This window comes from Cervus canadensis, chromosome 20, assembly GCF_019320065.1.
Source record: "Cervus canadensis isolate Bull #8, Minnesota chromosome 20, ASM1932006v1, whole genome shotgun sequence".
Classification (NCBI taxonomy): domain Eukaryota; kingdom Metazoa; phylum Chordata; class Mammalia; order Artiodactyla; family Cervidae; genus Cervus; species Cervus canadensis.
Window position 1 is genome coordinate 35,789,634 of NC_057405.1, and position 27,742 is coordinate 35,817,375.

The window sequence follows — 27,742 nt, forward strand, 5'->3', positions numbered from 1 at the left end:
AACTACTTTGTTTAAGAAAGTTATAATGTTTAGGGAAAGAGGAAAATGCATAGTTTCAAACAAAATCACCTAATCTTCCATAACTGCTGAAATTTTCACAGTTGTTAGGGCACTGCTTATCTTTGTGGCTGTATGTTTAAAATTCAGTCTAGAGCTTAGAGTTACTGTGATCCCTATTATTTTCCTCATTATACCAAAAGTTGCATTTATAAGACATCTGAACTCAGAATGAACAATAGAGGCTGTGTTATCTGCACTTGTCACATTTGGATAACAGTATTTTAAATCAGAGAGGAATGTAGCATGTTGATTAAGAGCATGGACTCTGGAGCCAGACCGTCTGGATTTGAATCTCTGGCCTGTTACTTTTCAGTTGGATAGCTATAGAAATTTACTTCATTTCTCTGTACCTCCGTTTTCTTGTTTGAAAAATGGGGTCAAATAATTGTAAGGATGATACAGGCCTGTTTTGAGGATGAAAAGAAAGAAAAAGCACTGAGAACAGAGGCTGCTACATATCCTAAAATTATATCAGCTGTCATTGTAGTTGTTACTGTGATTATTAATGATGGAAGACATCTGGTCGTTTTTGTTTTTTTTTTTGGTCTTTTTTTTGGTGTGGGGGGGTGTTGGTCGTTTTTTAAAATATGTCATATCCAAAATAAGAAGGAATTACAATTTCTTTTTTTTTCTTTTTGCCACACTGTGTGGTATGTGGGATCTTAGTTCCCTGACCAGGGATCAAACCCATGCATTGGGAGTACGGAGTCTTAACCATTGGACCTTCAGGGACATCCCAGTGCTTCCTTAATTTTTGATCTGTTTTCTCTCTCAGTGGTAAAAGTCATTCCTGAACTTTTGAAGATTCAAATCCATGATACTATTTGAATGTATATTCATTTCTGTATTTAGATAGATAATTTTAAATATCAAGAAAACAATGCATTCAAATGAAGTCACCTTCTGATAATTTATAAGTTAGAAGAAAATATGCCTTTCAATACTTAATATTTGTGAGTGTTCAGAAGTAAAAGGTATAGCTAAAAGCAAATACTTTTGTATTTTATTTTTAGACCATTTAGGAAAAAATACAAACACGTGATAAACAGAAGGGCAGCATAGCTACTCCACAAAATATACAGAAAAATGCATACTTATATTAAAATTTTCCTTTTAGCCTCAAGGTGTTCTGTTTATAAAAGTAGCTCTTGTGAAATATATCAGATCACTGAGTTACAATGCCAGTATCCTGTCAGTAAAAGGAGTATAAAATGAATTAACATCAAACTGCATTGCAAAGTGAAAGTTACCATATTCAATTACAGTATTATTGAGCTTTACTATTCCAAACACTTTACATGGACTGAATATTTCATGTAATCATAACAATAAGAAAGATTTTAGTCTCTAACACTAAATGATATTTTGCAAATCTTTAAAAAGCTTTTTCACTTAAGCTTTTCGTCTATAAAAACTTTACTAACAATTTCTCCTTTTTATTGTGGCAAAAAAAGACACCTAACATTAAACTTACTATCCTAGCCATTTTTAAGTGTACAGTTCAATAATTTAAGTATATTTCCAGTGCTGGGCAACACATCTCTGGAAACTTTTTAATCTTGCAAAGCTCAGCCTCTTTAAACTCTAATTCCTTCTCTCCTTCCCCACCCTTTGGCAACCACGTTTCTACTTTCTGGTCCTATGAGGTTGACTATTCCAGACACTTTGTATGAAGAGGTTCAAGCACTAACAACTTCTTATGGGCAAAATTTTATTTAGGTATGTTTTACTGAAAGTGAAGATTTAGTACTTAGCATTTTGACCTGAACAAGAAATGTTTCCTAAAATAAACAGAACAGAAATGAATTTCACCTGTAAAATCAACCATATATACATGTGAGTGGGGGCTAAGACAAGAGAGAGGAAGGGACTATCGTACTGGGTCTGCTGTTGAGTCCCTCCTTTCACTGCACTTCCCCTCATTCTAGGTATTTCCAAAGACCATCTCTAGGTCTCCTGGAGGTCCAGTGGTTGGGACTCGGTGCCAGGGCCCAGGTTGAATCCCTGGTCGGGGAATTACGATCCTGCAAGAGTATGGGCAAAAAAAATAAAGACCTGCCGTAGAAAATCGGAAGTCAGTGCAAAATCTCTCAAAGAAATTTAAAAAATAAATAAACAAAGGCCATAGATACCATAGGGGCTACGCTGGTGGCTCAGCTGGTAAAGAAGATGCCTGCAATGAGGGAGACCCAGGTGTGATCCCTGGGTTGGGAAGATTCCCTGGAGAAGAAAAGGGCAACCCACTCCAGTATTCTTTCCTGGAGAATTCTATGGACAGAGAAGCCTGGCAGGCTACAGTCCATGGGAATGCAAAGAGTTGGACACAATTGAGCGAATGACACTTTCACTTCACTTTCATAGCTACCATACAAATTCTCTGGCGTCAGTTTTTCTCACAAATACCATTAAAATGAATTAAATATTTTAATTATTCTGTTGCATTAACTTATAGCATCTTTTTACTTACTCCCTTTGTGCACACGTGATTTTCAACAGTTGAAACTCTACTGGGCAGAGACTATAGATGTGGAGTAATCCAAATGCTGGCATAATCCAGAGTTTATTTAAATTTAAAAAGGTTCAAATTATTAGTTGTTTATATCCTTAACTATTTGTAACCAGAAAACAGCATCAGTGCTCTCAGGTAAACAAACTCATAATAAATATGGGACATACATAAAGTTAAACGTCTACTACTCTGCTATCAAAGTGTTCTATGCAATATGTCAGCAAATCTGGAAGATCCAGCAGTGGCCACAGGACTGAAAAAGGTCAGCCCTCATCCCAATTCCCAAGAAAGGTAGTACCAAAGAATGTTTAAACCATCGGACAATTGGACTCATCTCCCTTGCTAGTAAGGTCATGTTTAAAATCTTGCATGCTAGGCTTTAGCACTTCACAAACCAAGAACTTCCAGGTGTCCAAGCTGGGTTTAGAAAGACAGACAGACCAGAGATCAAATTGCCAACATCGGCTGGATCACAGAGAAAGCAAGGGAATTCCAGAAAAACATCTACCTCTGTTTCATCAGTGACGCCAGAGCTTTTGCCTGTGTGGACCATAACGAACTGTGGAAAGTTCTTAAAAAGATGGGACTATCAGACCATCTTACCTGTCTCCCGAGAAACCTGTAGGTGGTGGATCAAGAAGCAACAGTTAGAACCCTGTATGGAACAACCAACTGGTTTAGGATTGAGAAAGGAGTATGGCAGGGCTGTCTGCTGTTTATTTAACCTGTATGCTGAGCACATCACGAGAAATGCTGGGCTGGATGAGTTACAAGCTGGAATCAAGATAGGCAGGAGAAATATTAACAACCTCAGATATGGGGATGATACCACTTTAATGGCAGAAAGTGAAGAGGAACTAAAGAGCCTCGTGATGAGAGTGAAGGAGAAGAGCGAGAGCCGGCTTAAAACTAAATATTTAAAAAACTAAGATCATGGCATCTGGCCCCATTATTTCATGGCAAATAGACAGGGAAACGGTGGACGTAGTGACAAATCTCCTCTTCTTGGGTTCTAAAATCACTGTGGATGGTGACTGCAGCCATCAAATCAGAAGATGACTGCTTCCTGGCAGGAAAGCTATGACAAACCCAGGCAGTGTGTTGAAAGGCAGAGACATTACTCTGCTGACAAAGGTCCGTATAGTCAATTGGCTATGGTCTTCCCAGTGGTCAAGTATGGTTGTGAGAGCTGGACCATAAAGAAGGCAGAATGCCAAAGAATTGATGTTTTCAAACTGTGGTGTTGGAGAAGACTCCCGAGAGTCCCTTGAACAGCAAGAAGGTCAAACCAGTCAACCTTAAGAGAAAGCAACCCTGAATACTCATTGGCAGGACTGATGCTGAAGCTGAAGGTCCAGAAGTTTGGTCAACTGATGCAAACAGCTGACTCACTGGAAAAGTCCCTGGTGCTGGGAAAGACTGACGGCAGAAAGAGAAGAGGGTGTCAGAGGATGAGATGACTGGATGGCTTCACCGATGCAATGAACATGAACTTGGGCAAACTTTGGGAGATGCTGAGGGATAGGGAGGCGTGGTATGCTGCAGTCCATGGGGCTGCAAAGAGTCAGACACGACTGGGCAACCGAACGACAACAAATTTTACTTCCTATGCAAAAAATCCTTTTACCCTTGTAATGCATATAAAATACTAAAGTCTATCCAGAAACATGAATACAATGACTCTATGGATGTTCTGTTCATCTATAAAGAGTTGTTAGTTTTATACTATAAAGCCACAGAGAGTGGAAACACTATTTCTTTATGCAATTCAGTTCTAATTTCAAGTAATCATCCAATATACTTTCCCTTAAAGTTATACAATCTTCCGATACTTATATTTCCAACATTCCAGAATTGTACAATTTCACCTCAGTCCTCATTCAACAACCATTTTTCGAGCACCTATTCTGTATTATGACAGGTATTATAAAGGAAAAGAAAAAAAAGACCCAGTCCTTGACCTCTAGTATTTCCAAGACTCAGTGCTAATTCAGATGAATAAATGTAATTACAATTCAGTGTGATGCATACTATTAGGGTATATCCATGCTAAGGAACCATACGTGTGTGCTACGTGCTAAGTCGTTTCAGTTGTGTCCAACACTTTGTGACCCTATGGACCGTAGCCTGCCAGGCTCCTCTGTCTGTGGGATTCTCCAGGCAACAAAGCTGGAGTGGGTTGCTAGACCCCCCTCCAGGGGATCTTCCCAACCCAGGGTTCAAACCCACATTTCATGTCTCCTGCACTGGCAGGCAGGTTCTTTACCACTAGCACTACCAGAGAAGCCTCTATTACCTAGACAAGGATAGTCTACAGATTGCAACTGGTTTATAAAAGACATGCAATGATTAAATAATTAAAAACAGTGAGAGGCAAGAAGGAGCAATATGTATGAAGGTGTGATAGACAACTACATGTACAGGCAACTAAAACTAGATCTTCATGAATTGTACAAAGGATACATGGAGGGTGGAAGGTGGAAAGACAGAAAGATCAAGTGCAAGGAACAGACCAGAAAGGGGTTTATGTGTGGAAGGTAAAAAGGGTTTAAAAGGGGTGAAGGTAAGTGTACGAAGACTTAGCACTATAATGCAAAAGTTACTGAAGGGTTTTGTATGGTGATAAAGAATAGAAGCGGTCAAGGTCTAAGAAGAAGGGTTATCATGATAGACATGGAGTCAGGGCATGGATCAAGGACATAACAGTAGAAATGTCTATGGATTTAATAATGAACTTGTTCATGAGACATATGCACAAGAAAACTTTGAGGGGTCAAAGAAGATACTCAAGAAGAGGAAATTATTTGTCTCTGCTTTAGGATATAATCAGATAAGATATAACCAAATACTCAAGAAAAAATTTGTCTCTATTTCAGGATATAATCAAATGGTACTGATATAGATGTTTTAAAAAAACACAGAGAGACCAACGAACCAGTCTACATGATTACCATAAATAGCTTATGCAAGCCCAAATCTCATTTTTAATCTTTGCACAGTTAATTCAACAACTTTTAGTATCTTTGTATCATTTTTTAATTGTGGAAGTAATTTTTATCATGAACTTACTTTGAAGCTGACTACACAAATAATATGTAGCACAGGGAAAGTAATGCAAGGCAAATAAAAAATCTTTTGTGAAATTTTTTTCTCTTGAATTATTCCCTTTGCCAACTGTCTTCTGAGCTCCTGCTAAAACAAACTTTGGGCAGCAAGGAAAAGTTAAAGTTTATGCAGAACAAAGTAGTTTAAAACATTGAGTTAATTCCTTTGGGTCAAGTATAATTAGACGATGTGACCAGCATTTTCAACTGACTCATAATGATCACAGATATTCTTGAATCACCATGTTTTATGAAACAGATCCAGCCCTGAATGTTGAAACAAAATACAGTTTCTTCAGTACTTTAATAAAATCCTAAAATTGGAACACTTTTGAGAATGTTTAATTATGATCCACCCTCTCACTGAAGACAGAAACCTATATACCTAAGTGCATCTGGCCATGCACTTTTTAAAGCCCGGGTTTTACTTATCACCTGGTCCTGAGATATGGGTTTTGCTTTGCTTTCTAAACTTCCTGAGCTGAAAGTCAGATCCCAAACTACTGTGAACTCACTGAAATAAGAAATGTCACTCTAGGAGGACTCCAAAGAAATAAACTTTGAACCTATCCCAGGCGACCCCACTCCAACCTAGCCTCAAAATGCCTGAGCCTTTTTTATATTAGAATTTCTATAATCCCAATCTCACTATACTGGCTAACAATACATTTAACAGCTGCTTATTCTTCTTCCTATTTGCAAATGTGGCAGTCTTTACACGTACACTGTAGGATGTGGAATTGTTCTGACTAAAGATGTGAGAGAAAAAAAAAAAAGGGTCACCATCTGTGGACACCACAAAGAAAAACAGTCTAAAGAATTAACCACTACATCATGGTTAAATCAAAATTGTGGCATGCTGTGTTAATTCTGGCTTGCTTTATAATTTGTGAAATAAAAATAACAGTCAAGTGATGGAAAATTGAATTAGCCAGAATGTAATCATCTTGGTAATGTGAATAATTACTTTATTCTTTTGTCTTGATTATGACAAATTTTACACAAATTTTGTTACAGCTTTAAATAATAGAACTTGAAAATCTATCAGCTCAAAAAGATCTACTACCAGCTTGCATTAAATGTATAGCCATTATTTTATATAACACACCAACTTCAGTACTTATTTTTAGTCCCTCAGGAACTAGTCTATTCATGAGACCTGAGAAAATCAGGTATTCACCACTCACAACATCTTTATGGTTCTCTTTCCAATGAAAATGATGCAAGTAACTCATCAAAAGGAAGGCATGTTTAAAATTTAATTTCCTAGTGATAGTGAAAGATTTGTGCCAATTCACTCATATTCTCTTGTGTGGTCTCCCTCTGAGCATAGTTCAATTCAGTTCAACAAGTGTTTAATATATATCTCTTCTGTATCAGGCATTAACATAAGAATTCGCTCATAAAATGAACAAACTAGATCACTGTCCTTGGGAAACATACGTTCCAGTGGGTGAGACATACAGCAAGCAATAAATGTAATAAATAAATAAACTATACACAATGATGTAATCTATACAAATAATATAAAGTTATACCATAAGGGACTTCCCCTAGGTGGTCCAGGGTTAATTAAGACCACCTTCTGATGCAGGGGGTGCGGCTGTGATCTCTAGTCAGGGAGCTATGATCCCACATACCTTGTGGCCAAAAGCCAAAACATAAAACAGAAGCAGTAATGCAACAAAATCAATAAAAACACAGAGACTTTAAAAATGGTCCACCTCTAAAAAAATGTTAAAAAACAAAAAAAAAAAGCTATCTTATAAGGAAAAAGTCACGCCAAACAATAGTATCAGGAGAGCCAGGGGTGGCGAGAAGGCTGGGCTGATTTCAGTTATTTTCTGGATGGGGGAATAAAGATAAGGCTCAGGAGAAGGTAAGATTTCAATAAAGACTGAAAAACCAAGTTAACCAAGTAGATTTCAGGGAGGGAAGGGGGGAGGAGGGAGAGTGGAGGATATTTCAAAAGGAGGAGAAAGTGCAAATGTTCTGAGGTGGGAACATGCCCTGAGAGTCCAAAGCCAGGGCAGGCAGAGCAGACAGTGACCTCTGCACAGATCAGGATGGGCCAGCACAGGGGTTCTGACTTTTACTAACTGAGACACGCTGACCATCACCAATAATGTTAAGTCAAGATACAACATTAACTGCAAATTAAGATTCCAAACTTCCTAGAGAACAAGAGAGTCCCTTTTAATTTTGACCTTACCGTAACCACCTTTCTGACTTTGCTTAATTCCCCTTTTCCTTTCAACATCTTTAATTTCCAATAGTAAAATTGTATCTATCTCATTCAAGTACGGTAACACTATTTCCCCATCAAACCCAGCCATATAGATTAAGATTAGTCTTTGAAAATAAAAACTAAACTGCTTTCTTATGTGCATACTTGCTCTGTTTATAAAGACATGTAAAGAAAGGAGGGCAGGAAAAGAAGATTACAAACAAAGGGAGGCAGGAAAAGATGATGATAACCTTATTGGGATCTGCAAGGCATTGTTACTTGTAGTGGTTTCTTGGGTTTTGTTTTTAGGTTAATCGATGAATATGACTAAGGAAATCTACAGTGATGATTCATTTTTAGTATCAGCCACTAGCAGATATATTCAAATTTTTCTAACTTAATACACATGGCAATACAGATGGACAGCAACAAGAAAGAAAAGTTTTAAGAAACTGGGCTGCACTTCCACAGTGCCTCAGTGGTAAAGGATCCGCCTGCCAATGCAGGAGACACGGGTTCGATCCCTGGGTTGGGAGGATTCTACATGCTACAGAGCAACTGAGCCCATGGGTCACAACTACTGAGCCCATGTGCTTCAACTACCGAAGCCCATGTGCCCTAGAGCCCGCACTACACAAGAGAGGCTACCACAGTGAGAAGCTGCTCACCGTAACTAGAGAAAAGTCAGTGCAGCAATCAAGATCCAGCACAGCCAAAAACAATAAATAAATAAAAGAAGTTAGGGTTCAGTTAGCTGAATGAAAGTCAGAAGAAAGAAGAGAGGAAGCATGGTATACAAACTGTCAAACCACAATGATTAGCTTTAATAAATACAACGATACAGCTTTAATAAACTCAGATAAAAGATCAACGGATTCCTCTATACAGATCTCAATGCTTGTTGATTCAAAGAGAAAAAGACAGGTAATAATGGATACAACGGGAATTTATTAAAACATTTTTTTTCTTTTGTAAACTCTAAAACATAAATGTCTCTCTTTAATTAAAATTCAAACCTTTAGTTTACTACCAGCAGAGCCACTTCATTCATAAAACTGTATGATTCTCTAGTTTACGTTAGAAAATCACCTTTCCTTCAGATACGTATCACAGTAGTTTCATGATGGCTTCAACATTTAAGTAATGCTTTCAACACGGTTATTTTATACTCACTAGTGGCACAATAGGGCTTCCCTGACAGCTCAGTTGGTAAAGAATCCGCCTGCAATGCAGGAGACCCCGGTTCGATTCCTGGGTTGGGACAATCTGCTGGAGAAGGGATAGGCTACCCACTCCAGTATTCTTGGGCTTCCCTTGTGGCTCAGCTGGTAAAGAACCCGCCTGCAATGCTGGAGACCTGGGTTCAATCCCTGGGATAGGAAGATCCCCTGGAGAAGGGAAAGGCTACCCACTCCAGTATTCTGGCCTGAAGAATTCCATGGACTGCATAGTCCATGGGATCGCACAGTGGGACATGACTGAGCAACTTTTCACTTTCATGTGGTACAGTATAATGTGGGACAGTGAAAAAAAAGCAATCCCTTGATGATAAAGTTTTTTCCTGACAGAACTCATATTCAAGTAAGGAAAATAGGGCACAATAAAGTAATATGTGAACATATGTAACACTCACACAAACAGAATAAAACCAGTGCAAAAAATTTACATCCATATTAAAGGAATGCTGGAATTAATGCAATTAGAATTAATGTTTAGAATAAAATACAATTAGAAAAGAAAAGCATCTGCAAGAAAAGAGTTGTAAACTATATTCAGAAAGAGATGATAAATTTGACTTGCTCCTCCAAGTCAAACTGGCTCCTCCAAGACTGGACTGGAATATGGGCAAAGATGCAAAACTAGCATTAAAATACTGAAGTATTGGACTGGCCAAAAAGTTTGTTCGGATTTTTGTGCGATCTTATGGAAAAATCCAAACGAATTCTTTGGCCAACCCAATACACATCCATCTTAAATCTTTAAGGGAATAAAACTGTATATACATATATATGTGTGTATATATATATATTTACACATATGTATACATAAAGCACCTATACATTGCTAGTACTTACATGACCTATCTTTTTCATTTACTTGAAAAAAAAAGTGGAAAGTTAGAAATACTTGGCATTTCAAGAAAAATATGGCTATAGTTAAAGTGTGAATCTGATTTTTCTTTGGATGGAAAAATGGAAAAAAACATCTGAGTCATAAATTTGATATGAGTCATGTTCCTTAGTTACATAGTTGCTGATTTTTCTCATATTGACAGACATTCCTTCCACTTGATTTTTTTTTCAAATGGTTTACCTCACCTTTGGACCACAAGGAAGAATAGCAGGTGGTGTCCCATATAGTCATATGTTTTTATTAAATTTCTTATGAAAACCAAAGGAACTTATGCTGATCAAAGTGACAGGTGGAATCCAAAGGGTCTCAAAAATTTATAGATAAAATCATTTAAGCTATAAATATACCCATTCAGCTAAAAAAAGGATCAGGAATAAAAGGCAATGATTGGAACAGGTGGGAGAAGGCAGCACAGAAAGTCAGCCATGAAATTAACTGCAGCAGAAACAGGAGAAAGATAGATAACAGGGAAGTATCGAGACCCCTTCCCTAAGGAGCAACCAAAGAGTCAGTGTGGAACGGTGGAGAAGGTGTTGAAGTGCAGCCCTGACTAATGATGAACAGCACATTAACTTGGATATCTGATGACGCCTTTGGAAAGAGAAAGTATTATAATAATCATAAAAATATATTTAGTAAATCTGGCCACGATAATCAGGGGCTATATGTCTTACTCCTTTGAAATCTAATATGTGACCTCTGAGAACTCTGACCAAATTAATAACTTCTCTGAATAGTCTGGTATGTCTCAGGCAAACTGTCAAGGCTCTGGTTCAGTGTCAAATCAGTAGGCAAAGCATCGTTTTATGAAAACACCATTATCACACCCTGCAGAAGTGGCAGATAGTATGGCTTCAGATTAAGATTACTTGCCTTAAGTGTTAAGTGACAGAGCATAATAAAATCTGTGATGGCAGCCAAGGTTGAGGTCTAAATATAATAATCATCTCTGCTGCCATTCCTAGTGCTTCCAAGTGATTTTTTTATTTTAATCATTTAAAAAGAAAAAGGAAAAAAGATTAAGTCACAGCTGAATAGCTTCTATTACTTTCATTTAAAAAATGTAATACTAGCTTTTTAAAGCTCTCTTGAGGTACTGTTTTTTTTTCCCCCCTCATTTAGTTAATAACTATCAATGAAATTCCAAAGGATTTTAGACGATAGAGCTGAAGTTGTCACTACTGTTCTTATTAACTTTCAGATGCAACTGATTCTGGAAACAAAAGATACTTCAAGAAGTACAACCACAAAACAGAAACAAATACTTATGGACTAACCTACAAGTAGTATTTTTAGTATGTACTTGGCAGTATGTAAGGATTATAAGAGGTTTAATATTTCCTGAAATTAAATCACATGAAAATATTTATGTGACTTATTTAAACTACCAAAGTTCTTCCATTCATATCTATCATTTTAAGCTACATAAACAAAATAAACCAAATTCAGTCATTAACCTGACAAATATTTACTGAGTACTTATCACATGCTAGATAAAATCTTAAAGACCAGGGATATGGCAGTGAAAAAAAGAGAAAACTCCTGCTCTTATGAAACTTACAGTGTAGGGATGTAGGCAGAACATAAATAATTAAATATAAATACATCAGATACTGATAAATGCAGGGAAGAAAAAAAGTGAATTAGAGGTAAAATTATATAAGAAGTTGGTCATGGAAGGCCTCACTGAGAAAGAAATAGTTGAGGAAATTATATTTTATTTTATATTATTATTTCTCTCTTATTTTCCCCCATGCTACAGGATCTTAGTACCCAATCAGGGATGGAACCTGGGCCCTAGTAGTGAAAGCACCCAAGTTCTTACCACTGTACTGCCAAGAAAATCCCTTGGGCACGGCGGGGAGGGGGTGGGATTTTAAATGTCTCCTTAAAGGAGGCAAGAGAGCTAGCCATGTGGAAAACTGGGTAAGATGAGGGTGGGAAGGATTTCAAGAAGAAAAATGGCAAGCCTTGAGGCATCTGCATGCCTGGTTTTACTCAGAAAAATAGCAAACAAGCAGTCAGTTGGTCCGGGGTCTTTTTCTGCTATTGCAAGGACTTACAAACTGCAGGGCTTCCCACTTGGCTCGGAAGGTAAAGAATCTGTCTTCAGTGCAGGAGACCCGGGTTTGATCCTCTGGAGAAGGGAATGGTAACCCACTCCAGTATCCTTGCCTGGGAAATCCCATGGACAGAGGCCAGCTACAATTCATGGAGTCACAAAGAATCAGACATGACTGATTGACTAGTGCTTTCATACTTGGACTTTTCATTTTATTTATTTTTTTTACTTTCTTTTTTTTTTCATTTATTTTTATTAGTTGGAGGCTAATAACTTTACAATATTGTAGTGGGTTTTGTCATACATTGACATGTATCAGCCATGGATTTACATGTATTCCCCATCCCACCTCCCTCTCTACCCAATCCCTCTGGGTCTTCCCAATGTATCAGGCCCGAGCACTTGTCTCATGCATCCAACCTGGGCTGGTGATCTGTTTCACCCTAGATAATATACATGTTTCGATGCCATTCTCTCGAAACATCCCACCCTTGCCTTCTCCCACAGAGTCCAAAAGTCTGTTCTGTACATCTGTGTCTCTTTTTCTGCTTTGCATATAGGGTTATCATTACCATCTTTCTAAATTCCATATATATGTGTTAGTATGCTGTAATGTTCTTTATCTTTCTGGCTTACTTCACTCTGTATAATGGGCTCCAGTTTCATCCATCTCATTAGAACTGATTCAAATGAATTCTTTTTAACGGCTGAGTAATATTCCATGGTGTATATGTACCACAGCTTCCTTATCCATTCATCTGCTGATGGGCATCTAGGTTGCTTCCATGTCCTGGCTATTATAAACAGTGCTGCGATGAACATTGGGGTGCACGTGTCTCTTTCAGATCTGGTTTCCTCAGTGTGTATGCCCAGAAGTGGGATTGCTGGGTCATATGGCAGTTCTATTTCCAGTTTTTTAAGAAATCTCCACACTGTTTCTCCATAGCGGCTGTACTAGTTTGCATTCCCACCAACAGTGTAAGAGGGTTCCCTTTTCTCCACACCCTCTCCAGCATTTATTGCTTGTAGACTTTTGGATAGCAGCCATCCTGACTGGCGTGTAATGGTACCTCATTGTGGTTTGATTTGCATTTCTCTGATAATGAGTGATGTTGAGCATCTTTTCATGTGTTTGTTAGCCATCTGTATGTCTTCTTTGGAGAAATGTCTGTTTAGTTCTTTGGCCCATTTTTTGATTGGGTCATTTATTTTTCTGGAATTGAGCTGCAGGAGTTGCTTGTATATTTTTGAGATTAATCCTTTGTCTGTTTCTTCGTTTGCTATTATTTTCTCCCAATCTGAGGGCTGTTTTTTCACCTTGCTTATAATTTCCTTTGTTGTGCAAAAGCTTTTAAGTTTCATTAGGTCCCATTTGTTTATTTTTGCTTTTATTTCCAATATTCTGGGAGGTGGGTCATAGAGGATCCTGCTGTGATTTATGTCGGAGAGGGTTTTGCCTATGTTCTCCTCTAGGAGCTTTATAGTTTCTGGTCTTACATTTAGATCTTTAATCTATTTTGAGTTTATTTTTGTGTATGGTGTTAGAAAGTGTTCTAGTTTCATTCTTTTACAAGTGGTTGACCAGTTTTCCCAGCACCACTTGTTAAAGAGGTTGTCTTTTTTCCATTGTATATCCTTGCCTCCTTTGTCAAAGATAAGGTGTCCATAGTTCGTGGATTTATCTCTGGGCTTTCTATTCTGTTCCATTGATCTATATTTCTGTCTTTGTGCCAGTACCATACTGTCTTGATGACTGTGGCTTTGTAGTAGAGTCTGAAGTCAGGCAGGTTGATTCCTCCAGTTCCATTCTTCTTTCTCAAGATTACTTTGGCTATTCGAGGTTTTTTGTATTTCCATACAAATTGTGAAATTATTTGTTCTAGTTCTGTGAAAAATACCGTTGGTAGCTTGATAGGGATTGCATTGAATCTATAGTATAGCCATTTTGACAATATTGATTCTTCCAATCCATGAACACGGTATGTTTCTCCATCTGTTTGTGTCCTCTTTGATTTCTTTCATCAGTGTTTTATAGTTTTCTATGTATAGGTCTTTTGTTTCTTTAGGTAGATATACTCCTAAGTATTTTATTCTTTTTGTTGCAATGGTGAATGGTATTGTTTCCTTAATTTCTCTTTCTGTTTTCTCATTGTTAGTGTATAGGAATGCAAGGGATTTCTGTGTGTTAATTTTATATCCTGCAACTTTACTATATTCATTGATTAGCTCTAGTAATTTTCTGGTAGAGTCTTTAGGGTTTTCTATGTAGAGGATCATGTCATCTGCAAACAGCGAGAGTTTTACTTCTTCTTTTCCTATCTGGATTCCTTTTACTTCTTTTTCTGCTCTGATTGCTGTGGCCAAAACTTCCAAAACTATGTTGAATAGTAGTGGTGAGAGTGTTTGCCAATAAAATGGACAACTTGGAAGAAATGGACAAATTCTTAGAAAAGTATAACTTTCCAAAACTGAACCAGGAAGAAATAGAAGATCTTAACAGAGCCATCACAAGCAAGGAAATCGAAACTGTAATCAGAAATCTTCCAGCAAACAAAAGCCCAGGACCAGATGGCTTCACAGCTGAATTCTACCAAAAATTTAGAGAAGAGCTAACACCTATCTTACTCAAACTCTTCCAGAAAATTGCAGATGAAGGTAACTTCCAAACTCATTCTATGAGGCCACCATCACCCTAATTCCAAAACCAGACAAAGATGCCACAAAAAAAAAAAAAAAGAAAAAGAAAACTACAGCCCAATATCACTGATGAATATAGATGCAAAAATCCTTAACAAAATTCTAGCAAACAGAATCCAACAACATATTAAAAAAATCATACACCATGACCAAGTGGGCTTTATCCCAGCAATGCAAGGATTCTTTAATATCTGCAAATCAATCAATGTAATATACCACATTAAGAAATTGAAAGATAAAAACCATATGATTATCTCAATAGATGTAGGGAAAGCCTTTGACAAAATTCAACACCCATTTATAATTAAAACTCTCCAGAAAGCAGGAATAGAAGGAACATACCTCAACATAATAAAAGCTACATATGACAAACCCACAGCAAGCATTACCCTCAATGGTGACTTTTTATTTTAATTCTGCATGAAATGATAAGCCCTTGAGGATTTTGAGCAGGGAAACTACCTAACTTACAATCATATTAGCCTCCGTGCTGAGGACAGACTAAGGGGGCACATGGGAGGAAGCAGTCAAACTAGTTAGGAGACTATGGCAATAATCAGGGAGAAGATGCGGGAACTAATAACAGAGGCAATGAGAAGTGCCTAGATTCTGGATATACTCTGAAGTTAAAGCTAAGGAGTTTTGTAGGTAGTTTGGGTACGGAGTGATAATGCCAATGAGTTTCACCTCAGGAACAGGACAAAAGGGGCTGTCATTCACTGAGATAGGAAATCCTAGAGCAGGAGCAGGGGTCGGGGAGGTGGGAGGTCAGGAGTCCAATTCTGGACTGTCTGGACTGTCCATATGCTCTGTCTATTACAGATCTATGTCAAGGAGGAGGCTGACTATGATTCTAGAGTTCAAAGAGATACAGACTCAAAACATAGATTTGGGAGTCCAGATACAAAGAAGAATAATCAGAGGAGGTCATCAAGGGAGTGAAGATAAACAGTACCTAGGAAAGTGCCAAGCCCTGGAGTACCATAAGGTCCAGAGTTCAAGGGGAGGGAAAGAAAGAAGCAAGAGAGGTGTGAAGGAGCAACCAGTGAGGTAGGAAGACAGCAGGGAGGGTGTGCTACTCAGGAAACAGAGGGAAGAAAACCATGTAATAAAAATGCTCAGTGAACATATGTGGGTGTAGAAACTATTTTCTACTCAGGATTATTTTCTTAATCGATAGTCTCAAATGTATAATTATAGGACCAACTGATAAAATCATTGAAAAGGCAAGCATTAGGGAAATGGACCTGTGGTATTACTCCACAGGAGATGCTACTTAGTATCTGTTCTAATCAATCAATCCTTTCTAGATTCAGTTTTCCACTGTTTATGAATTTACCTAACTATAATCAAAGAGCTCATATCAACTTGCAACAAAAGTATCATGCCTAAAAAAGTATCAAGACTTTGACAACTGACTTCATAGAAGGTATCTAATAACTTACCTGACATATAAATTAAGTCATTTCCTATTATTTTCAGTACAATTTCCTGTTTCTTTCACTGCAATTACCATAAATTGCATTGTTTCATTTCCTTATTTGCTTGTCTATTATCTGACTCCTCTAGTAAAGAAGCTATGTGAAAGGCAAACATTATTTTTTTCTGATTCAGTCCCATATTCCCAGCACCAAACACAGTGCCTGGCTTTCAATAAATGAACAAATGGGTCAAAACAGTGAGAAAGAAGAAATAGTTTGATGTGACATTTTTACTGGAGAGATCGAGCTTCTTTTAGTGCACAGTTTCCTGAAGCAACTCAATGGTTTGCTCCAATGGTCAATGTTTCCAAAGCAAGAATACTATGCAGAGGCTAGCATTTGTCTGTCACATGACTCAGAATATCAGAAATATGGTCCCTCCTAAGACTCTAGCACATGCCTTTATTTATTACAAACCTCAATACTTTTTTCTGCTCAGTTTTTATCTTTATCTAAACATTACTGGGAGGGATTGGGGGCAGGAGGAGAAGGGGACAACAGAGGATGAGATGGCTGGATGGCATCACCGACTCAATGGACATGAGTCTGAGTAAACTCCAGGAGCTGATGATGGACAGGGAGGCCTGGCGTGCTGCAATTCATGGGGTTGCAAAGAGTCGGACACAACCGAGCGACTGAACTGAACTGAACTGAAACATTACTGTGACATGGCTCTCAGATTCCACATTGTCCCAGGGACTGTCTCAGCTACAGGGAGCCCTAAACCATAGGTCATGCTCCTTCTCAGGGGGACCCACATCCAACAACTAACTGATGCAGGAACAGGAAGGCTTGGCCATCTCAGGCAATAGAGGACAACTCTGAAAAGCCGCTGTAGTTCCAGAGTTCTCCATGGGACCAGAGGAAGGTGTCTTGTGCTGCATCCCAGCTCAATTCTGTCCCTGTGCCCATTTCTTGTCCCTCTGCATGCCTTCCATGGGAGTTGACCTCTAAGGCACTTCTTACAAACCTCTTGAAGACCAAAGTTTGCTTCCAAATATGTCCCAGATAACCTAATCTGTGATCGATGGTACCTGGAGTGGTCCGAGAAAGTGGGTGATAAGACGGGGCTGTGAAGTTGGATCCCTAGTTGTCTGGCTGGCAATGAGTACCCTAGCGCCAGGGGAGCACAGAGAAGCCCTGTCCAACAGTTAAAGCTCTCGCCAGGGATAGTTGGGCTGCTACATCAGCAGAAGGGAACAGTGTAGCTGGAATGTTATTTGAGAAACAGAAGAGAAATAATAACTATAAGAACAATGGGCAAAGAAAATAAAACGCTAAGGGCAATATGTGTATAACCGATTTACTTTGCTATATACCAGAAACTAATGCAACACTATAAATCAACTACACTCCAATAAAATTTTTAAAAAGAAAAAGAATGCATTTGGAAATTTGAAAGAAAAAAGCTAAAAGGCAAGTAACCACCAACCTGAAAGCCAGAGGAACTCTCTGGTAGATATGAAATGTTATCAAGTGTTTAGGGCAGAGAAAGCTCATGACCAGGAGCTGGGATTAATTGTCAGAGTAGTGAAAAACTCCCAAACTTGCAGGCATGGGAGATGTGCTAAGTAGCATCGTGACTGGAAAAGACCGGGATCCTGCCACATCGCACAAGATGCCTTGCTAGATACCTCCCGAAATCTGGAATTCTCAAATTCCACAGAACTTTCTGAACCAATATAAGTGGCCCTGCCCCTTCTTTCTTGGGGAGGATGTAGGCAGAGGCTTCTCCCCAGTAAGACAAGCTGTCTCTCCCTAACCTCCCATCTGTCCACCCTCACCTCCTCTCCAGACGCTCAGGCCTATGGAACTAGGGTTATATCACAGTATAACCCACATAGGGTGATGAGGCCTGAAAAAGAAACACTGTTTGAGGAAGGAACTGAAAGATCTAGCAAGTTTACATTAGCAAGCAGAGTACATGTAAGATTAAATTCTGAAGTTGTTTGGTCAAAGGGGCTGGAATTTAAGATTAGACAAGGGACAGTTTATCCACATGAGGGTGGGTTTCCCTTGTAGCTCAGTAGGTAAAGAATCTGCCTGCAATGCAGGAGACCCATGTTTGATCCCTGGGTGGGGAAGATCCCATGCAGAAGGAAATGGCAACCCACTCTAGTATTCTGGTCTGGAGAACTCCATGGACAGAGGAGCCCAGCAGTCAACAGTCCATCGAGTCACAAGAGTCAGACACGACTTAGGTACTAAACCATCACCACCACCACCATCCATGTGAGGGCACCGTCTTGAGAGGCAAGACTTAAAACCAGCAAGAATCTCAGGAAATGTGCAAACTGGCTACTAGGATATTACCAAAGATTAAGTAATAGCTCATGTTAAACATGAAATGCCAGAAACGCTGCGGCAGGGGTCAGAAGAGGGGCACACAGGTTCAGAGAGTATATTCTGGGGTGCACATGCTGCATAGGGCCAGAACACAATCAGATGGAGATACTCCACAGGAAGGCCCAGAAGACACTCCACTACCCTAAGCTGCAAGGAAGGTACCGGTGAGACGACACCTACATTACTAGGTTCTGAGTGGTGGCTCTCTTCTGAAGACCAGAAGTGACAGAGGGAAGGTAAGTAAGAGAATCAGGCTCATCAACAGCAATAGGGATAACAGAACCAGGTGAAGATCAGAAGCCACCAGAAGCCAGGTGGGCACAGTTATCCTGAGAGTGGCAAGGCTGGTGTGTGGGATGTGCTTGACCCACAGAGAGTTACTGACCTAATTAATAAAATATGGCATCCCAACAAGGTGACTATTCAACATGTATATTCAAAATAAATCAAAGACGAATGGCCACAAAGTGGAGAGTAGTTGCCCCAATAATGTCCCAATCACTGACTCAGTTTCCAAATCTTGGCTAACTTTTGAACCCAGAACTCACTATTGAAGAAGTCTAGTCTCCAGAAGGAAGGACCATGTAACATTATAACAAGAATACAAGGTAGTAATTCCCCCAACCTTCCCCCAAGGGGACCTACAGTCCTTTATTCCAGCAACTGTGATCTAGGGTGACAGAATACTTCAGACAGAGCTGACAGAGATACTAGGAGACCTGGAGTATCAATATGCTGTCATTCCAAGTTAGAAGGATTTGGAGCCCAATCATAAATGGAGCCCTGGCCAAGGTCTAGCTCGTAATGGGCCCTGGGACCACAGACCCACACGGTGGTGATTTCCTCAGTCCCCAAATACAGAACCAGGACAGATACCTACTTGGTGACTGCAGCAACACCCATAACAAGCCTTTGGCCCATGAGCTAAGAAATATAATTGTGGAGAAAGCCAAAAGAAAGAAATTACAACTGCCCCAACTCAATCCTGACAAGAGGTAAATTAGAAAACCAACATAATATTGGTTGGGGAGTGGGGAATGGAAATTACTTTTCCCTAGGGGACTAAATAGACAGCATGAAAGTGTGGTCCCAACGGCTGTTGGCAGGTCGACACTGTAGTTCAACTTCTCCTTCATCCACGTCTTTTCCTGTTCTCTCCCTTACAAAAGGGTAGATTCCAACTGCACTCCTTAATAACTCCATTTAGAATCTGATTCCTGGCTAAGTCAACTCCTAACAGGCATTTTCCACCTAAGCTATATTTCCTTTCTAAATAATTTTGGGTTTATCTTCAGGATTACGTCCCAATTTAATTCGGTAGCGGTAGTAGGTTTCGTTTCTAGAAAACTCTTCCGAAAGTAGCATTATGCTAGAAAGTATCTTTGGAAAGTCTGTGGGGTTTTTCTCCGGGAAGAGCCCAGAAGTGTAATTCCTGATTTACAGGTGGTCTCTGCATTTTAAATTATTGTTGACTCTTGTCAATCCCCATTTCTTATTATATATCTGAGGTAACTGCTCAATTCAACATTAAACACACACACACACACACACACACACACACACAGTTTTACTGATTCTAGATTGACAAAGCTCATTCCAAATTAGTTTTTCATCCAGAAAGCTTTTCACTGGTTATGGAATTATTTTTCTTTTTGTTTCTGTGGAATTATTTCTCTTTTATTTCAACAGCATAAGTATATAGGCCATACATTTCTTTTTTATTTCAACAGTATTTAAGTATATAGGCCATATATGCTATATTCATGACTCAACAGTTTCTACGGGAAGTATACTGAAGTCTTTATATATATATAAAGTCTTTATCTTTATATATAAAGATAAATTTTATTTACACAAACAGACAAATAAAAACAAATATGCTGAGAATTTCTTTTTCTTTTATGGCATTCTCTATACAATTTCTTGATTAATATTGCTACCTACAAAGTTACACATAATTGCAAAATCTCATATAAATTTGAAAGGGTAAGAAATTTAAAATTAAATATGAAAAACTTCTAGTAATTAACTGTACCATGAACTCTTGAATTTTAGAGTTGCTCAACTATGTCTATGAGTGAGTACAATGTAATTAAATAAGTTAAATAATAATAAGAAATAAATCAGACATGGGTTTTAAAAAAGTAGTCCATACTAACTGGTAAATGTACTTTGCATTAAAACCCTGGGTAAGAAGACATTCAAAATATTCTAAATATTTTGCAAGCTGATGAGAGCACTTTCTGCTATTGAATTCAACTTCTTCAAATTAAACCTTATAATAAAAAGAAACCAGAAATATGTCTATAGTTACAGTTGATGCCAGTGATGAGTTCATTTCTATGAAAAACCAAAGCAACATATATGTTTTTAAATAGTACATGGTTTCTGTGGCTATACAGAGAGAAATGGGACCACTGTTAGATTGACAAAATTCTCTCAGAGTATGTTACTAAATTATGGCAGAAGTCTCTACTCTCTACTTTGAGGAAAAAAACAGAAAATTTTATAGCATCTCTTGGTCCACAATTAAATGAAATATTCAGTGAAATATTGTATTGCATCTTAATCAAATACAGTAGACTTAATCAGAGATTTGTGGTTGCTGCGACCCTGTGGATCGTACTAATTCATGCTCACTTCTCTGCCTCTCCTACCACAAGAGTCAGATTCACCAAGGAAGATGATGGAAGACCAAATTTTATCAGCAGCCAGAAACAAAATGCAGACTGCCAATAATCATTAAAAGGCTTACTCAGGTAATTTAGTCACTGGCCACTGCCTCATTCACCATAATTATGAATCCCAAGCCATAGATGCTGAAGTTTCTTGTAAGAAAAAAGTATGTTCAGGGATAGCAACACAGATTAACTTTTGGGGGGATAGACATATGACATTATCATTTGGTCAGCCATATTTATGAGGAGATATATATATATATATATACATATATATATATATATTTCACTCAAATCACTTATAATTATTAAACATATTATACCAAACTTGAACATTTTTATAGTTTATGTTATATTATCTTTAAGTTTTTGAAATCCAACTTAAATATAGACAAAATAAAGATTATACGTACTTGAAAGAAACTGCCTCCATGAATTCATCCAAAAAATCATCATATTCAGGACCTCTCACTCTTCTCTGCCGTAGTCCAATGTACAGTGGATCTTTAAGTAACTCCTATTTTTAAAAAAATTACCATAAATATAGAAATAACTAAAGGCAAATCATTACTTTTTCTGAGTGAGCTTCAGTTTTCTCATATGTATAAGAGTAGAAATTTAAATAAAATCTAGCTATACTGATTCAGAATTAACCTACAGAGTTATTATTTAGTATTATATATATCTACAGTGTTAATAAGAACACGGAATATAATTACTAAGCATTAAAAGCATTCTCATGTTTTCGTTGTTATTCTTAGGTCTTACTCTTGAGGAAAGAAAAGGTATTACAATCTCTCAGCTGTGCTAAATTTAGATTTTACAAAGTTTACCACCCAGAAAAATAACAAAGTTTTGAAGTATCATATTAGCTTAGTAAATGGAAATACAGCAGTTCCTTAGATCTATTTTTTGTTTTTGAAAGAAAAATCTTAAACACTTTGATTATATCTTTAATATGATTGTTGACTGATGTCAAAAACTTTTTAGTCTTAAATAAAACTTTACACAGTTTAAGTTTTCCAAAACTAATATATATCAGACAACACTACTCTGTTTATGCTTTAGAATGGGTAATTTTATTAAATCAGTTATTAATTGAGGTATAATTTATAGACAGTAATATGCACACATTTATAACAAAAGCTCTCAGTAAACTAGGAATAGAAAGGACAACCTGAGCTTGCCAGGTAGCTCAGACGGTAAATATCTGCCTACAATGTGGGAGACCTGGGTTCGATCCTTGGGTCAGGAAGATCCCCTAGAAAAGGGAACGGCAACCCACTCTAGTATTCTTGCCTGGAGAATCCCATGGACAGAGGAACCTGGAGGGCTATAGTCTATAGGATTGAAAAGAGTTGGACATCACTGAGCAACTAAAATTTTCTTTTCTTTCCCCAACCTAGTAAAGAGCATCTGTGCAAAACCCACAACTAACAACCCCTAAGACTGGAAACAAGACAAAGAGATTTACTCTCATGATTTCTATCAAATGCTATGTATACTAGAGATCCTAGCCATTACAGTTACACAAGAAAAAGAAAAAATAGGAATACGGATTGGAAAGGAAGAAACAAACTGTTTTTATTTGTACACACATGATCATATACATGGAAAATACTAAAGAACCTATGCAAGAAATCCACTAGAAAAAAATATGTCAATTTAACACGAATGTAGAATATAAGGTCAATTTACATAAAGCAAATGTATATCTATATACTAGCAACGAATAGTTGAAAATGAAATAAAATACATGACTCCACTTACAATAGCACTCCAGAACACGAAATTCATAGGGACATATTTAACAAAATATGTGTAAGGCCTATATACTGGAAACCACAAAATATTGCTAAAAGAAATTACAAAGACAAACTTTTTACAGGTTGAAAAAAAATGGCAATCTGTGCGATAAAAAAAGAAACAATGTACAAACTTATCACCTTCAGTAATCTAGAAAAGAGAAAAATGGTACTTGATGAATTTATAAATCTGACTAAAAGGATTTTCCGGAATAATGTTGAATGTGTAAATTGGCTGTATGCTAAGGCTAAAATGGATAAGAACTATAGAAGGAAATGTTCAATCTCTGACAAAAATTTAAACAGACTATAGAGGGCACAAAACTTGTCTGTAAAAGATTTCTAAAATAAAATAAGGCCAGCAGCCAAAGATCAAATTAAGTACGTGACTGTAACAACTCTATTGAGAATCTCTGAATGATTTAAAGTGGAACCTAAGAGGCTTAAGTTCCGAAGAGATTTTTCTCTAGTTCAATGGGACTGGTCCACAGCACTCTGATATGTCAGCTAATATAGGGGAAGGTCTGTTTTGAAAAGAACTGTGAGTAGGGCCTTTATCTAATGGAGGAGACTATAATCTAATACATAGAAAGCTAAAAAAAAAAAAAGAAAAATGTAAGGGTACTGCACTACTTGGATTAATCGATACAGGGACACTTCAAAATGAAAATACTTCGCTGGGTCCTCAACTACCCACAGGCAAGAAGCATGCTGAGAAAGTTATTCAGGATGCAGCACAGCTATTTCTTACGGAAAAGGAAGAACATCTCAGAGGACATAACCAAGAACTCAGACAGCAGAACCAAAAGCCAAAAGCACAAAAGCAGAGCCAAAAGAACAATGAACTACAGAACCACATTCTGAGGAAATGAAACTGGGCCCGATTCAAAGAACATTCCCTGTCCCTCAAGTAGGTGGCTTGGCAACACATCCAGTGCAAATTCAGAACTGCTATGAACCACTTAGTGTTATATGATTCTTATTCCTGCCATTCTGGATGGGAGTGTTTATTGTGGTTGTTCTGTCCTTGCCATCCACTGTATGTCTGGTATGTGGGAACAGATAAGACCAGTCACACACCACGGAGCAAAACACAAGAATATTCATTTGCATCTAGACCTGATGTAGATGATGGGATCCTGAACTTTGGGCCTGCTGTTGCTACTGGGATGACATTTTTGGAAACCTAGGGTGGAGACGAGCATATTTTACCTGCAGAATGTGAACAATGTGTGAAGAATAAGAATCTATAGGAAGGATGAGAATCTATATGTCTCAAGCATTCCACCCTCCCTAGCCATCTCAGGGATTCATTAATAAAACAGTAATTATTTTAAGTCACTACCTTTAATAGGTTTGTTATAGATAAACAATATGATTTTGCAGGTATACTTATGTTGTTAAGAAGGTTAAACCATGTGAATTACTTGAGTTGGAATTTGCTTAAAGCCAACAGGAATTATAGCCCAGTTCACAGCTGGTGTCTTAGAGTAATTACTAATAGCATTCTCTCTCACTGTGAAACTGCCTTGGTTTGGCCAATATATTTTGTTGGTCATCCCACTTATAATGTAGTGTACAATGAGTTAAGGCCTTCTGGCAAGCTGGAAGTTAACATATCAAATCATAAAAATGTATTTCACATGAAATGTAGACTCTGAAACTGAGTGCTGTTGTAAAGCCCAGCTGTTCCTTGAAGTCTAAAAACTTTAAACAATCTACTGGCAGTCTTCTGAACAGCTGATGTTGAAGTGCCAATGAGCGATTAATGGCTGCCAGAATTAAAATACTTTCTCCATGTCTGGGATATATTTGGACTTCTAAAATGTGAATCAGAAAAGGAACACAATTGAGAAAAGATGTCACACGTTTCTCCTTCTTTGTTCTCTCATTCTTTCCCATGTTAATAATTAAAGTATATCATAAAGAAGTCTGGCTACAGTGAAGTGTCAATTATGAAGATCTATGAACAAGACAGCTTTTGAATTAAATCAGGAAGTTAACAAATTCTTCTGGCCATAATGTGTCTGTCAAAAATTACTATTTTTTAAAAAAAATTTCATGATAATTAAGCCTTCAATAATGAGTGCATTCTTGGAAAGTTGGCTGACAAAAAATAACATCTACAAAAAGCAATTTAACAAGATTATCCCATTTTAATAATGGCTCCACAGACCACGTAGCCTGGCACAGAGGTGACATTAATTTGTTGGATTAAAAACTTCTCGCAGCCAAGAGTAAACACTTAATAGATGTTTGTTGGAAAATAAATGAAAGACTTGGTATTAAGCAAACATTTTAAAAAAAGATAGACCTTCTTTAACAAGATGTGTCACATGCAATGCATTTGTTGTCACTGAAGACTTACGAAGACTTAGAAGCATGTGAAAAGGAAAAAAATTAGGGAGAGTAAAGAATAAAGCATATGGAAACACAAGAAAAGTTCCAAAGAGGAGATAAGGAGCGCGTATATTGGTAAAGTTAATTATTTTACTTCTTAGCACTGCCTCAATTCTGAAACCTTGGAAATTTTGATTTGAAGTTAATAGTAATCACTGTTAACTTTCACCTTGTTCATATCTCTCATATCTCTACCTTTCTCATCTAAAATTTTTGAGAATTGCAAAATATTTTCTTAAGATTTTAAGGCATTCATGTACAGAACAGACTTTTGGACTCTGTGGGAGAAGGCAAGGGTGGGATGTTCTGAGAGAATAGCATTGAAACAAGTATACTATCAAGAGTGAAACAGATCACCAGCCCAGGTTGGATGCATGAGACAAGTGCTCAGGGCTGGTGCACTGGGAAGACCCAGAGGGATGGGATGGGGAGGGAAGTAAGAGGGGGATCGGGATGGGGAACACATGTAAATCCATGGCTGATTAATGTCAACGTATGGCAAAACCACTACAATACTGTAAAGTAATTAGCCTCCAACTAATAAAAATAAATTTTAAAAAATCATTACAAAAAGTAGTACTTCCTATCAGAAAATTTGAGAGCACTATAATGTAAAATCAAAACCAAAGAAAACCAATAAGCTCTACCCATTCAGAACTACCCACCACTAGCACCTCAATACATATTATCTACATCTATGCATGTACAATATTATCTGTCCAAATTGGGGACAATATTATAGGCTGTTTTATAACCCTTTTCAAAATAAGAATATATTGTGAAAAGTCTTCACATCACTCACTAGATGATTATTTTTAAAACTTGTGATCTGTACTGGAACTCTACCTGTCTAGAAAGGATGAACAAATTTCCAATCCCCATACTCCACTGACATAGATAGTAATAAACATGTTCATTTTGGGGTAGCCAAAGGAAGGATTTTATCTTTCCACGTATGTATGTGTGTACATATATGAAATATAAGAGCAACATATAATATATAAATATTTTTTTGTAATCTTAAAGTAGTATGCACTTACGTTTCTTTTCTAATATCATTAAACATTTTTCATAAGTTTATTGACCATTTTCATGTCTTCATTTTAAAATTACCTATAACCATGTTTTCCTAGGCAATTTGTATACTGCACATTTAGCATTTTCTTATTAACTTAGAAGTTTTCTTTGAACCCTAGGAACATTTTAAATCTTTATCTGCCATAAATGTTATGAATATTTCCCTTTTCAGCATTTATTTTTAAATTATATTTATAATATATAGATAATCATACTCTATGCTGCTATTTACTCATTCTTTTCAAATAAAAGACCAAATTCTGCAAAGAAATTATGTAAAATTTTTGTTGTTTTGCTAGTTCATGCCATCAATATGATTAAGCAATCTTATGGCCAATGGTCATCAAGAGTCTAAAGTAATACTTCAAGTGTCAGCATGCATATGAGCTGGCATGAAATGTTAAAAAGCTGTGGAAATAAAAATGACTAAAATTTGACTGTGATTCAGTAAGTCTGGATTAGAGCCCGGGATTTTGCATTCTTAACACATCCCCTCATTAATTCTGAACTGAACATTCAAGAGACGTACACTGAGAACCACTTAAATTATTAAGCTAAAATAAAAGTACTCTACTTCCCTAAAAGTTCCTGTCTCAGGTAAATTTTTTTCCATTTTAGTTTATATAACAGGCATTTCTAAGATATAACCCAAACTTCAAGGAATTCCTGAGACTTATAGTGCATATAAAACCAAACTGAAATCCCCATTCTCTTCCCCAAGACATTGGTGTTTCCTGCTTCAGAAAACAGATGAACAAATCCCTGATATAATACATCGTCACCCTAATTTAAAGAGGGTGAGCTAAGAGGAGACCATGAAAAAGTAACCATGTGACAATACAGACCAAGTTAGGCAGTGAGGATTATCTTCTCTCCTCTGACTTTACTATAATGATTGAGTGAGTGAGTGAGTGAAGTCGCTCAGTCATGTCCGACTCTTTGTGACCCCGTGGACTTTAGCCTACCAGGCTCCTCCGTCCATGGGATTCTCCAGGCAAGAATACCGGAGTGGGTTGCCATTTCCTTCTCCAATAATGATTAGGAGTCATTCAAATGCAGGATCACTTGTCTGAAGTGGCAAGCATAATGTGAAAAGACAAAGATAAAAAGTGAGGAGGCTTGAGAGAGAAATGCTGACAATCTAGCTGGGACCACTTGGCAGA

The 27,742-nt window shown here is 37.5% G+C and overlaps 1 protein-coding gene across 2 annotated transcripts in view; it reads right to left on the reverse strand.

Annotated features, from left to right (window-relative positions):
• ME1 (malic enzyme 1) overlaps positions 1–27,742 on the reverse strand; it is a 252,142-nt gene that overhangs the window by 104,270 nt on the left and 120,130 nt on the right. For both annotated transcript variants that reach the window (XM_043438919.1, XM_043438918.1), the window contains one exon: positions 21,711–21,814. In XM_043438919.1, coding sequence (XP_043294854.1) covers positions 21,711–21,814 — 104 coding nt within the window. The remainder of the gene's footprint in view (positions 1–21,710; positions 21,815–27,742) is intronic.